The sequence below is a fragment of the Squalius cephalus genome (genome assembly GCF_949319135.1).
Source record: "Squalius cephalus genome assembly, chromosome: 13".
NCBI lineage: Eukaryota > Metazoa > Chordata > Actinopteri > Cypriniformes > Leuciscidae > Squalius > Squalius cephalus.
Window position 1 is genome coordinate 5358526 of NC_137134.1, and position 15168 is coordinate 5373693.

A 15168-nucleotide genomic window follows, 5' to 3' on the forward strand; every position below is an offset into this window, starting at 1 on the left:
AATTTAATTATTTTAATTATTATATCTTAATTACTTTATTTATTTTAATCAATTAATGTATTTATTTACTTTCAACCCTGGCCAAACTAACTTTTTCAAGTCATTTTAAAGGCCGAAAAAAGTCATCTAAAAGGTGACACACACACACACACACACACACACACACACACACACACACACACACACACACACACACACACACACACACACACACACACACACACACACACAAAATATTATTTGATATATTTGATGTGCGTTTGCGTCAATAGTTCGCAGGCTGGCTCATGCACGGTTACGGCAGTAACGGCAGGTGGCGGTAACTCGCTATTCCTCCACTGCGATCCACTGTCAACATAAAGAGGCAGAAGAAGAGAGAACGGGTTTCCGGTTCGTCCATGCTGATTCGAAAAACAAAAAAAATTCAGCTTCTCTGATTCTGGATTTATTTTATTAATTTCACCATGTCCATTAAACTAAACGCTCTTTACAGCGACTCATATGTGGATATAAGCCAGTACAGAGACCAGCATTTTAAGGTGAGTGTAATACATGCTATTTTATTAGGATTATTCTTTCCTTTTGATAAGGAGACATAAAACAGTGTAGAATCGCAGTAGTTGTGCAGCTGGATTCACTCTACTTTTCTGTGACTAAAAAAATAGTAATTTATAGTAGTCTCTAATTCAATATTTATCATATTTGTATTCAAATATATTAAATATTTGATTATGCATTAATACATACGGTTCCCTGTTAAAAAAAGTATGTTAGAGACAAGTTTTTTTTATTTTAATTATTATTATTAATGGGCTAATACTCGTGAAATATATATTCTTCTCACTAAAGCTTTATTTGATTAAAAATAGTAAAAAAAAAAAAAAAAGTAATATTGTGAAATATTGTTACAATTTAAGTGAGCTGTTTTCAATGTGAATACATGTAAACGTAATTTATTCCTGTGATCAAAGCTGAATTTTCATCATCATTACTCCAGTCTTTTCTGATTATTATCAGTGTTGAGAACAGTTGTGCTGCATAATCATTTTGTAAATCGCAATAGTGTCTTTTTCTGGGATTCTTTCAACATTTATCATAAATATAAATATGTTGTAGAACCAAGTATTTACTGTCCTTTTTGATCAATTTAGAGTGTCCTCGCTGTATAAAGTATTGATGTCCTCAATGACGGGGCATTAGAGCAGTGGTGTGAGCAGATCTCTCCTCTCCGCAGGGTAACCGCTACGAGCAGGAGAAGCTGCTGAAGCAGAGCTCCACGCTGTACGTGGGGAACCTGTCCTTCTACACCACAGAGGAGCAGGTGTACGAGCTCTTCGCCAAGAGCGGAGACGTCAAGAGGATCGTCATCGGCCTCGACAAAGTCAAGAAGACCGCCTGTGGCTTCTGTTTCGTCGAGTATCCTTCTCATTCACAACCAGTGCTATGACATCTTAACATGAGAGCCTTAAAGGGATAGTTTACCCAAAACTGAAAATTAGCCCATGATTTACTCTCCCTCAAGCCATCCTAGGTGTGTATGACTTTCTTCTTTAGACGAATACAATCAGAGTTATATTAAAAAATGTCTTGGCTCTTCCAAGCTTTATAATGGCAGTGAATGGGCACTATTTTTAGAAGTCCATAAAAGTGCATCTATCCATCATAAAAGTGGATTTATCCATCATATAAGTGCATCTACCCATGATAAAAGTGCATCTATCCATGATAAAAGTGCATCTATCCATGATAAAAGTGCATCTACCCATGATAAAAGTGCATCCATCCATGATAAAAGTGCATCTAAGTGCATATATCCATGATAAAAGTGCATCTATCCATCATAAAAGTGCATCTATCCATGATAAAAGTGCATCTAAGTGCATCTATCCATCATAAAAGTGGATTTATCCATCATAAAAGTGCATCTACCCATGATAAAAGTGCATCTATCCATGATAAAAGTGCATCCATCCATGATAAAAGTGCATCTAAGTGCATCTATCCATGATAAAAGTGCATCTATCCATGATAAAAGTGCATCTATCCATCATTAAAGTGCATCGATCCATGATAAAAGTGCATCTAAGTGCATCTATCCATCATAAAAGTGCATCTATCCATGATAAAAGTGCATCTATCCATGATAAAAGTGCATCTAAGTGCATCTATCCATCATAAAAGTGGATTTATCCATCATAAAAGTGCATCTACCCATGATAAAAGTGCATCTATCCATCATAAAAGTGCATCTATCCATGATAAGTGCATCTAAGTGCATCTATCCATGATAAAAGTGCATCTATCCATGATAAGTGCATCTATCCATGATAAAAGTGCATCCATCCATGATAAAAGTGTATCTAAGTGCATCTATCCATGATAAAAGTGCATCTATCCATGATAAAAGTGCATCTATCCATAAAAGTGCATCTATCCATAAAAGTGCATCTATCCATGATAAAAGTGCATCTATCCATCATAAAAGTGCATCTATCCATGATAAGTGCATCTAAGTGCATCTATCCATGATAAAAGTGCATCTATCCATGATAAGTGCATCTATCCATGATATAAGTGCATCTATCCATGATAAGTGCATCTATCCATGATATAAGTGCATCCATCCATGATAAAAGTGTATCTAAGTGCATCTATCCATGATAAAAGTGCATCTATCCATGATAAAAGTGCATCTATCCATAAAAGTGCATCTATCATGATAAAAGTGCATCTATCCATGATATAAGTACATCTATCCATGATAAAAGTGCATCTATCCATCATAAAAGTACATCTATCATCATAAAAGTACATCTATCCATGATAAAAGTGCATCTATCATGATAAGTGCATCTATCATGATAAAAGTGCATCTATCCATCATAAAAGTACATCTATCATCATAAAAGTGCATCTGTCCATCATAAAAGTGCATCTATCCATGATAAAAGTACATCTATCATGATAAAAGTGCATCTATCCATCATAAAAGTGCATCTATCCATCATAAAAGTGCATCTATCCATGATTAAAGTGCATCTATCCATGATAAAAGTGCATCTGTCCATCATAAAAGTGCATCTATCCATGATAAAAGTACATCTATCATCATAAAAGTGCATCTGTCCATCATAAAAGTGCATCTATCCATCATAAAAGTGCATCTATCCATGATTAAAGTGCATCTATCCATGATAAAAGTGCATCTATCCATCATAAAAGTGCATCTATCATGATAAAAGTGCATCTATCCATCATAAAAGTGCATCTATCATGATAAAAGTACATCTATCCATCATAAAAGTGCATCTATCATGATAAAAGTGCATCTATCATGATAAAAGTGCATCTATTCATCATAAAAGTGCATCTATCCATGATAAAAGTGCATCTATTCATCATAAAAGTGCATCTATCCATGATAAAAGTGCATCTGTCCATGATTAAAGTGCATCTATGGATGATTAAAGTGCATCTATGGATGATTAAAGTGCTCGACGTCTCTCCGGGGGTTAATAAAGGCCTTCTGAAGTGAAGTGAAGCGATGCGTTTGTGTAAAAAAAATATCCATATTTAATAATTTATCGACTAAAATAACTAGCGTCTTACAAAATATAATGCCCATTCACTGCCATTATAAAGCTTGGAAGAGCCAGGACATTTATTAACATAACTCAGACTGTATTCGTCTGAAGGAAGAAAGTCATACACACCTAGGATGGCCTCAGGGTGAGTAAATCATGGGGTGATTTTCATTATTTGTGTGTGAACTATCCCTTTAAGGCCTGTTGACACTGAGAACAATAGATGTTCTCAGCTCTGACACATGCGGGATGTGTTAATGGCTCAAAGTCCTCTTATATGTCAGAAGGTCACAGAAAATTGGGTGTCTTATGTCATGACCCCTTCTAATATTTGGTGCACTCTCATATCAGTGTTGGAGATTAGTAAACTAATTCCTTATGATATCAAAACCATGTTTCATTTTAATCTGAGAGCGTATGAATAGTGTCTTTAACCGCTGATATGAAGGTACTACACTCGAGCCGATGCCGAGAACGCCATGAGGTTTGTGAACGGCACGAGGCTGGACGACCGCATCATCCGCACGGACTGGGACGCAGGCTTTAAAGAGGGCCGCCAGTACGGCCGGGGCAAGTCCGGCGGCCAGGTGAGCGCAGCATCACATTAGTGCATTATATTTCAGGAATATTGTGTCCTATGGAGGCCCTAGAGGGACATGTGATGGGGAAATATGAAATACATTTCTATGCGTTTGCGTTTCGAGAAACTTGAGTTCTGTGCGAGCGAACGCAAAACACTTGAGAGAGTACGGAAAGCCCTCAGCATGTCCCTTCAGGGCCTCCGTATGCTTCTGTACAGGAATGTGCTTTTAGATGTGTGTTTCTAGCAAAGTGACGTCGTCCTGACTCCATGTTCATGCTTCCATTCGGGATTCTTTTCTTTTTTTTCTAGCCTTAATTTGTCTATTCAATGTAACACAAATTAACAGCATGTATTGGTTATGTCCCCGTTTGGCATCATCATGTGATCCTGTGTTTAATGTGTGCACCTGTTACCAGCCCAGGTGTTTTCCTCAGCCCAGTGTGTGTGTGTGCAGGTGCGAGATGAATACCGGCAGGACTACGACCCCGCCAGAGGGGGTTATGGGAAGCTGGTGCAGAAAGCTTGAGCACTGGCACGGACCGGATCGTGACGAGACCAGAGGCCGTCAGAAGTGTTAGATTTGGGATGTGCAGTAACGGATCGAGGATTTGTGTGTGTGTGTGTGTGTGTGATGTACATATTAGACTTTAGTGCTGTATGAATGTCCATGACTGAAATTCATTTGTAGTTCTTCTTTCTTTTTCTTTTTTTTAAATAAATGCCTTTTTATAAACTTTGCCTTGTGTTTGTTGTTAGATGAAGCCAGTATCCACCTCATGCCAACTCTTGAGATTCCCAGTGGATCTAGTCTGGATAACTCATAACTGAAACACAAAAGAGTGAACTTGCAGATCAGCTTTGATGTGAAAATTCATCACATTTTGGACAGTAATAACTGCATCAATCTCAATCATTAACATGTAATAGAGCTGCACGATTACCTGTTAAAAGATGCCGATCTCCATTCAAACACCCAGGCGATCTTATTCTTATTCCTAAATGACAGGATTCGTCTGTGTTTCAAACAGATTCACAAACACACAGTCTCATTGTTTCTGTTTTACAGTCGTTTATATGATCACAGAAGTGCTGGGATGAAAGTTTATAGTTCAGATATAAACACTGATGTCTATGATAGCGATCAAATCAGCTTTTGAAAGCAACATGACGCTTCAAATAAAGATTGCATCAATGACATCGTTACACCAGTAGGTGGCGACAAGAGACTGAATCATTCAAGAGATTCTTCAATGTTTTGACAGAACCTTTAGTCAATTACTAGTTATTTTGTTTGGTTGTCTGTTCAGAATCATAGGAGAATTGTGATCTTTATTTTAAACAAATTTAGCGTTAAGTTTCATGGTAAAGCTGCACGATTCTGGATAAATTGAAAATTGCCATTTTGTAAGCAAAATCTTTAACCTATAGACCTTATGTAGCCCCGCCCCTTTTCAGCGCTGCGCTCGTTGTCTTTTGACTTCCGGTCTGTATTTGCACAGCGATTTTGCGTGTTTATGAATGAACGGCTCGTTTTAAAATCTTCCCGGTCGACTGACATTTGTTAAGTCATCTGATTTAAACATTACAGTCCTCATGATAACTTTAGTTAACTTTACATGAAGTAAATCCACTTCAAAAGCCAATTACTCCTGGACAGCAGCGCCATAGAAATATACAGAGCGACCGCAAAAACGGAAGTTAAAAGACAATATTCTAAAGATGGCGGCGCCCTCGTTTCTCTGGCGCATAAGGTCTTATAGCCGTCCTGATGTATATAAAACTATTTAATTACTAAAAAGGAGGATTCTAAACCATTTAAATTTTAGTAACAGGGTTGCAATAATTGAAAGCACATTTACACAGACCTCCTGAGGTAGACATTTCCAAAAGGTTGTGTGCTTCCTTTTATATGCATATGTTGTGGGACGTGTCTCCAATGTGTTTAGTTTAGGACAAAGGTTAACACATACTTACACACAATGACAGACACAGAACTGGTTATTAAACATGTATTTTTAAATAATGATGAAACTAGTAGTCAGAAACTCCGTCTGAGGTTATGATGTGTTGGTAAATTTCAAGTAACTAAAATGACAGTATCGCTCTTGAACGATGGGATCACTGACCAAAGTATAAAGCTACTATTCAGACATTGTTGTACCAAACTGCATCACAAGGTAGAAAACGCTCCTCACACAGAACTAATGATGATGATGAGACTCGCAACCGCAACAATCAACAGTCTGAACGCCTTCAGCGTTTGTTTTAACCGGTGATTTCTTCAGATCAGTCTTCACGATTAAGAAAAAGAAAAGAGTATAAATAAAAGGCAGAAACCTGCAGCTTTTACTGCAACAAACTCTGTGCTCATTTTACAAATGACCTTTAACTGACTTCAATTAATGACAAATCTACATGCTACAAAAACCATTTTAACCGCTGACACGGTTTAGAAAAACAACGGAGAGTGCTCAGAAGTGAGAGAACAGCAGTTCAACAACGAAACGCTCAAATAATGCCTGGGTTTACAGCAAGCAGCCTGATGATATTAAGCGTCGATCCTGAGGCTTTTTCATTTAAAAACCCACAGTAAATCTGGGAACGTAATTTGAAGTTGATCAAACGTTAACAAAGCAAAATCTGGTCCAGGACAAACTAAATTTGCTTTCAAGTTACAAGCTTGACTGTACAAGTATAATTCTCATGTTTAACAGTACATTCATTAAGAGCCTTTATAAAAGCTTCTTGTACCTCAACAACGGCGTGACATTTATACTCTATAAAAGCAAAAACTAAAAGAAACCTGATGGAAACACGTAGTCTGTGTCATGGCTGTGTTATAAGATGCAAGGATGAATGTCAATACATGAGATTTTAAAACAAGTAAAAAAGAAATAATAATAATAATATCCACACGCTTGTGAGGTCTTGAATCTTTGTGGTGGCCAGTAAACGATTTCTCCACCGTGGAGGATTTCCTCGTTTGTCAACATCACATGTTCTCTGAGAAGCCGTCACAGCCTTCGTTGAACTCCAGGTCGAGGACGCTGGGAAAAAGGCGTATCTGAACTGCCGATGTCAAGCGGAGAGGTAAACGCACCCTGAAAGAAAATCCAGCAAGCCTTCCCGCTGTTTTGACAGGCTCATGTATTAGGAATCTCCAGCTTTGCCTGATCAAAATGTTGGATTTGTGTGTCTCGCTGTGAAGCCCGTTCCTGCGTGTTGTGTTCCTCATCCGGACGCGAGTCCGAGTCTTCAGGTCTATGTGGGTTTGTCTGTGTTCGAACAGTCAGACAGTTTGCAGTCGCAGAGCTCCCGGTAGATCCTCTTGCGGACTCGAGGCATGTCCTCTTGAGTGAACAGCAGCGGCTTCATGAACGCCAGGCACTTGCAGTACTGCAAAAGGAAAACCAAAATCTCATATTATGTTGAGTAATTTCATAATAGATCAAAATAAATACTTTAACAAAACCCCCTCTTAAGCCTAAAGTATTCTCCTGTTGACGTGCACGCATTCACAGGCGGTCGACAACTTGCACTACCCCTCCTGGTCTACAGGAGGCAGTACCACAGGTTATAACCCATACCTTTATAATCTTTTAGGCTACAGTACAGATGCAGATATTTCTAGCCTCCTCGCACAATCTCTCATCCATATCGCAATCCACTGTTGTTGTAGCTTGCATGCGCGTGGTTAGTGGACCCTAGCGTACGCTTAGAAAGTGCAGTATACTTTGGGTGGCCGGTTCACACCAGCTGTTGTTTGGTCAAAAACTACAGACAGGTTTTAAGTGTCCCTGTATATGTGTTTTTGAATATTTACTTGTATGCATGCGGTCTGCAAAGTTTTAAAGATCACAGTGCAGATTCTCCTAAAAGAAGCGATTCTGAACTGAAATGAGTCGTCAGTAATTCCAGTCTCACTTTCTGATGAACCTGCGTAACAGAGTAAAACATTTGCATAATGCCTGTCTGTGGTCTGTTGATTGGCTGCCCGTGAACAACGCCTCCTTTGACCCTCAAACCCTGTAGTTGTGGCTGAGACTGGAAAATTCAAATCCACTTTGCATGATCTTCAAAAGGATGAGATTGATACATCAAAAATGACGTTATTGTTTCCGTTCGTATCACTGTGTATCAAGTGCTAAGGAAAATCCAGATAATGGTCGTTTGGTTTCCGACACACACTGTAAGCGATCGGCCAATCACAACAGACTGAGCCATCTGACCAATCAGAGCAGAGTAGACCAATCACAACAGACTGGGTCATCTGACCAATCAGAGCAGAGTAGACCAATCACAACAGACTGGGTCATCTGACCAATCACAGCAGAGTAGACCAATCACAACAGACTGAGTCATCTGACCAATCAGAGCAGAGTAGACCAATCACAACAGACTGGGTCATCTGACCAATCACAGCAGAGTAGACCAATCACAACAGACTGGGTCATCTGACCAATCACAGCAGAGTAGACCAATCACAACAGACTGGGTCATCTGACCAATCACAGCAGAGTAGACCAATCACAACAGACTGGGTCATCTGACCAATCACAGCAGAGTAGACCAATCACAACAGACTGGGTCATCTGACCAATCACAGCAGAGTAGACCAATCACAACAGACTGGGTCATCTGACCAATCACAGCAGAGTAGACCAATCACAACAGACTGAGTCATCTCACCAATCTGCCTAACACATTCCTCATGTCTGCTTAACTGAACACATGCTTCCTAACCACATCACTTGAGTTATATTATAGCTGTAATATGTGACCCTGGACCACAAAACCAGTCACATGGGTCACAATTTTGAAATTGAGATGTATACATCATATGAAAGCTCCATTGATGTATGGTTTGTTAGGATAGGACAATATTTGGACGAGATGCAACTATTTGAACATCTGGAATCTGAGGGTGCAAAACAATCAAAATATTGAGAGTCCATTTATGTTGTGCTGCATTCACTCACAAAAATAACTGTTTTATATATTTACGGTAGGAAATTTACTAAATATCTTCATGGAACATGATCTTTACTTAATATCCTCATGATTTTTGGCATTAGCGATCATTTTTGACCCATACAATGTATTGTTGGCTATTGCCACAAATATACCCGTGCGACATGTGATCCAGGGTCACACGTGGACATTAGTTTGCCACACTCATCTCAAGCTGATAACTGAACAGTTCCTGACTGTATCATTGAAACAAGCTGACATGCTTTGAAACAATATGTATTGTGAAAAGCGCTACAGAAATAAACTTAAATTGAACATATCATGATCCCCCCAGCCCTACTGTACGCAAACATTTACCTCCAAGACGAAAACCCCACAGTCATTGTCGTTCTTCTGCTGAGGAATAGTCTGTGGAGAGAACAAAGCACAGATGAAGCTCTCACTGTGTGTTCATTCAGAACATCAGAGCACGGTGTAGTCGAGCTCACGTCACAGACCTTGTTGACCACCATCTTCCAGCCCTTCTGGAAGACCAGCTGCTTCTTCTCTTTAGCTTCTGCCAGGATGTATTTGAGGATGTTCTGTGGGAAGAGTCACACGTCAGCTCGATGTGAGGATCTCTATCTAAACCACACTGCAAACACACTCACGTCCACAGCGAACTTGAAGAGGATGCCCTGCGAGTCGTAGAAGTTGATGTTCTGCTTGGAGACGTCCACGGTTATGAGCGACCAGTGGATCTCCAGGTGAAGAGGAATCAGAATCAGTGTCTTAGAAAACAGATCAACCTGAGGACAGCGAGACAGAACACATCAGACACTCATTCTGAGACACGATTCAGGGTATTTTGTCCATGCAATGGAAGTTAATGTTGTTTCATTTCCAATGTTCTTCAAAATCTCTCTCGTGTTCCTCAACAGAAAGAAAGCCTTGCGGGTTTGGAACGACATGAGAGTGAGAAAATGATGACAGCTTTTCATTTTTGGGTGATCTATCCCTTTAAGCACGTCCGTTTACTGAGCATTTGATGGAAAAATAACAAAAATGTGACTTGTAGGAAATGTAGAGACTCGATATCAAGCACTAAACAAAAACCAATGAGATGCCATTTTTTTTTCAGATTCTATCAATATGTGATGTTTTTGCAAGCGGTGACATTTACCTTTTTGGTCCACCGTCTCACGCCTTCATAACCTTTTGCTACAAACTGTCGGTAAAAAAAACTGTTGAAGAAATGAACCTAGAAAAGGACAGATAAACAACAGCTGTTCATTTTGAGGAGAAATGATATGCAATGCTGATTCATCTGCAACATAAGAGCCTCACCAGGACAATTTCAAAAGGTTTTGTTTTTAAACACACTGAAACCCCAGAACCAGACGCCACGCATTTACTGTATCGCCTCTAGAAAACGCACCTGTATTAATGTAGTCGGCTTCAAGTTGGCCGTGTGAATTCGCCAAAATATCGCTAATTAGACTAAATGCACTTTGCAATATTTAAGCAATATTGCTGTCGCGCTGCTGTTAATGTTGAGTAATTTACATTTTGGACACCATATTGTCAGCTAATTTAGCTACTTTTGCTCCATCAGTGGAAAAAAACATTGTATGTCTCAGAGCAACACACTAAAGGTGTTTTATTCCTGAATAAATATGTGTTTTTGAATGAATCGGATGAGTAAATGATTCAACGACTCAATCATAATACACAAAAGGTCGAAAAGGATGAAGAGTGCTCAGCACAATCTGTGTGAACACACTAGGGCTGGGCCATTTTAAGAAATACTACATCGATAATCGCCTTAAAAATACTGCGATATTATATATTATATTGTCGAACCGACGACACATCAGTAAACACACACACACCTCGTTCAGTTTGCCCTTTGACTATTATTAAAATGTTAAAAGCTTGATTTACTTTTATTACTTTCTGCTTAAACTAACAGAGAATATTAGTTGTCCTGTTGGTGTTGCTATTAACTTCCAATCTTTCAATGAAACGTTTTATTTACTGTATGAAATGAAATGTATTGTGCGAAGTAGGATAACCCAAGACATAAACTGCATTAATACTGTAGAGAAATGCATTAATGCTTTACCTTTTGGTTCGTAGCTTCCATGATCAATTCTCCATACATGTTAATCACCTGCAAAAACACACATAACAACTCCTAGTCCAGGAGACGTGCATATGCATTTTCCTTGTAAATCCAGATTGAAAAGCCTACCTGATCATTGACCCAGTTTTGGTCATCAAGTGTTGAAAGGTCATCTAAGGTCAAAGTGTGCTTGTTGTAGGTCACTTGGAAGAAATGCATAGGAGCACAAGCCAGCCCAGCCCTGTACTTGGACACTTCTGCTGTTATCAGCTTCATCCTGAACATAAAGAGAAGCCGAACGCTTATCAGAAGGCCTCAGACGGGGAACAACCTGGAGTTCACTTGAAAGATCAACGCAGCCACAAATCAGAGCGATATATCTAATATAGTCTAACATGAAATTAACATTGCATGAGAGGCAGCTGGATTTAAACACAATAAATCTCACGTTTCCCAGCATTCATCGAGCTCAAACATTTAAACATAATAATAAACCAAACCAATTTTTTCTTACATTCATTGGAAATACATACTAGCATTTAATAGTTTGATGTCCGTAAGAATTTTCAGTGCTTTTCTCTTTCTTTTTCTATTAAGCTCTTCAGGGCTGCATTTATTTGATCAAAAATACAGTGAACTATTATTAATCTTACATAACTGTTTTCTATGTGAATATATAGTCAAATTTAAGTTTTTCCTGTGATCAATCATTACTCCAGTCTTCAGAGTCACATGATCCTTCAGAAATCAGTCTAATATGATGATTTGATGCTCAAGAAACATTTATGATTATTATCAATGTTGAAAACAATTGTACAGACTAACATTTTTGTGGAAACCGTGACACATTTTTATTTTAAGATCCTTTAATGAGTAGAAAGTCTTTACTGTCACTTTTGATTGGTTGATCAATTAAACGCATTCTTGCTGAAAAAAATATTTTATAAGTAGTGCAAGTACTATTGCAAAATAAAGGTTTTTGGAAAGAAGTCAGACCAAATTATAACATTCTAACATTTAGTTTGACCTCCTGAGGTCTTTCTGAAGGTTATATCTCATAAATCGTGCCAGAGATGGGTGTTAAAGGAGAACTCCGGTCAATTTTAACATTGAGCTCATTTTTTTGTACATTTGGAGTGCTGTCAATACAGAGAACAACGACAAAAATCGGTGTTGCCTACACCGTGTTATCCTCTTTTTAAAATTTGCACCCTGTTGACTTCAATGGGGCAAGTTTTAAACCTGCTTTTAGCCTCTTAACATCCTTGATGTGTCATTACAAGTGCACAGGTCATGTGAGTGATTCCTTCTGAGTGAACACGAGTGAATCTGACTGCAGTAGATGTGAAAGATATGTATAAAAATGATGTTATTTAAGCCAGCGCAAATACCTGTATTTACTTCCTGTTTTCGGTTGAAGCCCAAAGTAGTCGATTGCAGAGTTCACACGCGTGATCATAAGTAACTAAACCTATGCGCGTGAACTCGACAATCGACTACTTTGGGCTTCAACCGAAAACAGGAAGTAAATACAGGTATTTGCGCTGGCTTAAATAACATCATTTTTATACATATCTTTCACATCTACTGCAGTCAGATTCACCCGTGTTCACTCTGAAGGAATCACTCACATGACCTGTGCACTTGTAATGACACATCAAGGATGTTAAGAGGCTAAAAGCAGGTTTAAAACTTGCCCCATTGAAGTCAACAGGGTGCAAATTTTAAAAAGAGGATAACACGGTGTAGGCAACACCGATTTTTGCCGTTGTTCTCTGTATTGACAGCACTCCAAATGTACAAAAAAATTAGCTCAATGTTAAAATTGACCGGAGTTCTCCTTTAACGCTGTCCACGAGGAGCTTGAACTTGCCTGTCGCTGAGATCCGACTGAAAGATCTTGTTTAGGTGATCGAGGACATCAGCATCGCTTAACGGGGCGAAGCTGGCGTATTTCCCATAGAACTGCTCAAGGAATTCTGGGAGGGAAAAAAAGGCACGTTCAGTAAGAGAAAACGGCACCAGATCAGCAGGAGCGGTGTGAACACTACCGTGAATGCACTCGACGATGCCCTCGGGGGTGAACTCAGGCGGCGGAGCGGACGCCTGGCCCGTCCCGTCCGTGCACTCGCTCCGGCTCTCCCCGCCGGGGGGTCTGCAGTAGTGGTGGTCCCAGGACGCCTGCTTCACGTGAGCGCACCAGCTCGACGGCTCGGTGTCCATCGCGTCATTATGAGCGGGAGCGTCCGGCTCTGCGCCGGTCAGGGAAGAATCCCAGGGTTTCTTCAGTGTTTGAGAACCGCTCAGCTCTTTGGTGTCACCGGGATGCGTATGATCACTGTTCTCCGAGCCATTCACCACGAGCGCGCTTTCACTCGCTCTCTCCGTTTGGGAGAAGTCCGGCTTTCCTCGGGGAGACGGAGCCTCCTCCATCTCAGACACAGTCCCAGCATCCACCGGGTCTAAGGTCACGACCCCTGATGTGCTCACCACCTCCTCTGCCGCCACCTCTTCTTGGCTCACCATGTCCTTCTTCTTGCGTCCGCGTTTCTTGGAGATCTGCTCGTGTCCGGGCGCGTGAGGCTTCCCGTTGGGACCGCAGCAGTCGCACGTCTTCGGCACACGCTTCCTCCTGGAGCGGCCATTCTCAGGCATCTCCCCGGAGCCGGATTCTGCCCGATCGGAGCGGTTCGGTGCCGGGACCCTCATGGCAAACTCTACCCCATTCCTCCCGGGATCCTCTCCACGCTTCTCAGCACGATTCCACCATCGGGAGTCTGGATCCGGGAACTGGAAATCTGGGCAGTTTGGATGTACTTTTCTAATTTGTACGTTTGAAAGAAAGAAAGAGTAAAACAATCTTAGTGATTTGAGATCAATCTTATGAAAAGTGTATAACATCAGTATTTCTCAAAGCATAACAAATATTGTGTGTCTTACAGTGCCATTAAATGTACAGGCCATTCACACAATATCACACACACACACCAGTCACAAACCAAGTGTAACTCTGCTGAACAGGACTTTAATATGCAATTTAAATGTTTCTTATTGTGTCTACTTGTCATTGAAAACTCATTTTGATGGCTTCTTTCGGCAAGGAGTCTGTTTACATGCGTAAGTTTGTTTTATCGTTTGGAAAAAGTCGATTTTTAATCGCATTTGGCACTTTGACTGTCAATTTTTCTGCTCAGTGCAACTGTCTGCATCTTTCTGATGAATAAATATCATATATATACATTTATTGAGTTAATGGTAATCGCATGGAGGCTATATGTCATACAGAATGATCACCAACATTGTATTTATATGGTATTACCATGGTACATGTTCAAAACACACGGTTTAGTGATGCTTTCATATGGTAATACTTCGTGAGTTTGGTATACACAATGATATATGTTATGAATGATTATTATAATCGTGTACCATGGTATTTACATGATGATCCAAGGTACTTCACAGAATACCGATGCACTTGTCAGTCAAATCACCGGCAATAACAGAATAACATGAGGAAAATATGAGCAGAATTTTCTGATCGAAACTGAATTGAAATACGAACGCATTCAAGTCATGAGGAATAACGCCATCATCGAGGTTAAAGGCATAAATAATCTGAGATCATGATAATCAATGATTCAGAGCAGATCATTTATTCATCAGTCCCACAAAACCTGCAGTTTATCTGGTGGGAGCCTCGCACACAGAAGAGCGCAGACATCTGTGCTTTACAGCCTCACCGTGTGTCCGTCTCGAGGATGAAGTGCGCAGGACCTTTAAGGCAGTGAGAATTAATTCCGATCAATATTCCTCTATCGTTGATATCGATAAAAGTGAGGGTTATCAGGCGTTGTTATGGTCGCAGACCGATCGCGGCGCACGTCGATGACGTCACACGACGCGTTTCAGCGACATCTAGCGGG

At 40.0% G+C, this 15168-nt stretch overlaps 2 protein-coding genes across 2 annotated transcripts; one reads left to right on the top strand and one right to left on the bottom strand.

The window, feature by feature from the left end:
• Nucleotides 1–383: 383 nt before the first annotated feature.
• ncbp2 (nuclear cap binding protein subunit 2) lies at nucleotides 384–4904 on the top strand. Its single transcript, XM_079889712.1, has 4 exons — nucleotides 384–539; nucleotides 1235–1416; nucleotides 4033–4171; nucleotides 4622–4904. Exons 1-4 carry the CDS (start codon nucleotides 465–467, stop codon nucleotides 4691–4693), a joined length of 468 nt encoding a protein of 155 aa, XP_079745838.1. The 5' UTR covers nucleotides 384–464; the 3' UTR covers nucleotides 4694–4904.
• Nucleotides 4905–5229: 325 nt separating this feature from the next.
• Nucleotides 5230–15155, bottom strand: senp5 (SUMO specific peptidase 5). The gene is made up of 10 exons (XM_079889711.1): nucleotides 14986–15155; nucleotides 13294–14063; nucleotides 13116–13221; nucleotides 11372–11519; nucleotides 11243–11290; nucleotides 10301–10378; nucleotides 9789–9926; nucleotides 9636–9719; nucleotides 9496–9546; nucleotides 5230–7563 (listed from the first exon to the last, which is right to left on the bottom strand). Exons 2-10 carry the CDS (start codon nucleotides 13949–13951, stop codon nucleotides 7429–7431), a joined length of 1446 nt encoding a protein of 481 aa, XP_079745837.1. The 5' UTR covers nucleotides 13952–14063; nucleotides 14986–15155; the 3' UTR covers nucleotides 5230–7428.
• Nucleotides 15156–15168: the final 13 nt, after the last annotated feature.

Bases quoted from the DNA above. Each gene is read 5' to 3' on its own strand.
- ncbp2 (XM_079889712.1), top strand. From the start codon at position 465: ATGTCCATTAAACTAAACGCTCTTTACAGCGACTCATATGTGGATATA. The intron at 1,417-4,032 runs GTATCCTTCTCA...GCTGATATGAAG, and splicing joins TGTGGCTTCTGTTTCGTCGA to GTACTACACTCGAGCCGATG. The intron at 4,172-4,621 runs GTGAGCGCAGCA...GTGTGTGTGCAG, and splicing joins GGGGCAAGTCCGGCGGCCAG to GTGCGAGATGAATACCGGCA.
- senp5 (XM_079889711.1), bottom strand. From the start codon at position 13,951: ATGAGGGTCCCGGCACCGAACCGCTCCGATCGGGCAGAATCCGGCTCC. The intron at 13,222-13,293 runs GTAGTGTTCACA...TTTCCCTCCCAG, and splicing joins CATCGTCGAGTGCATTCACG to AATTCCTTGAGCAGTTCTAT. The intron at 10,379-11,242 runs GTAAAGCATTAA...GTCCTTTTCTAG, and splicing joins TGGAAGCTACGAACCAAAAG to GTTCATTTCTTCAACAGTTT.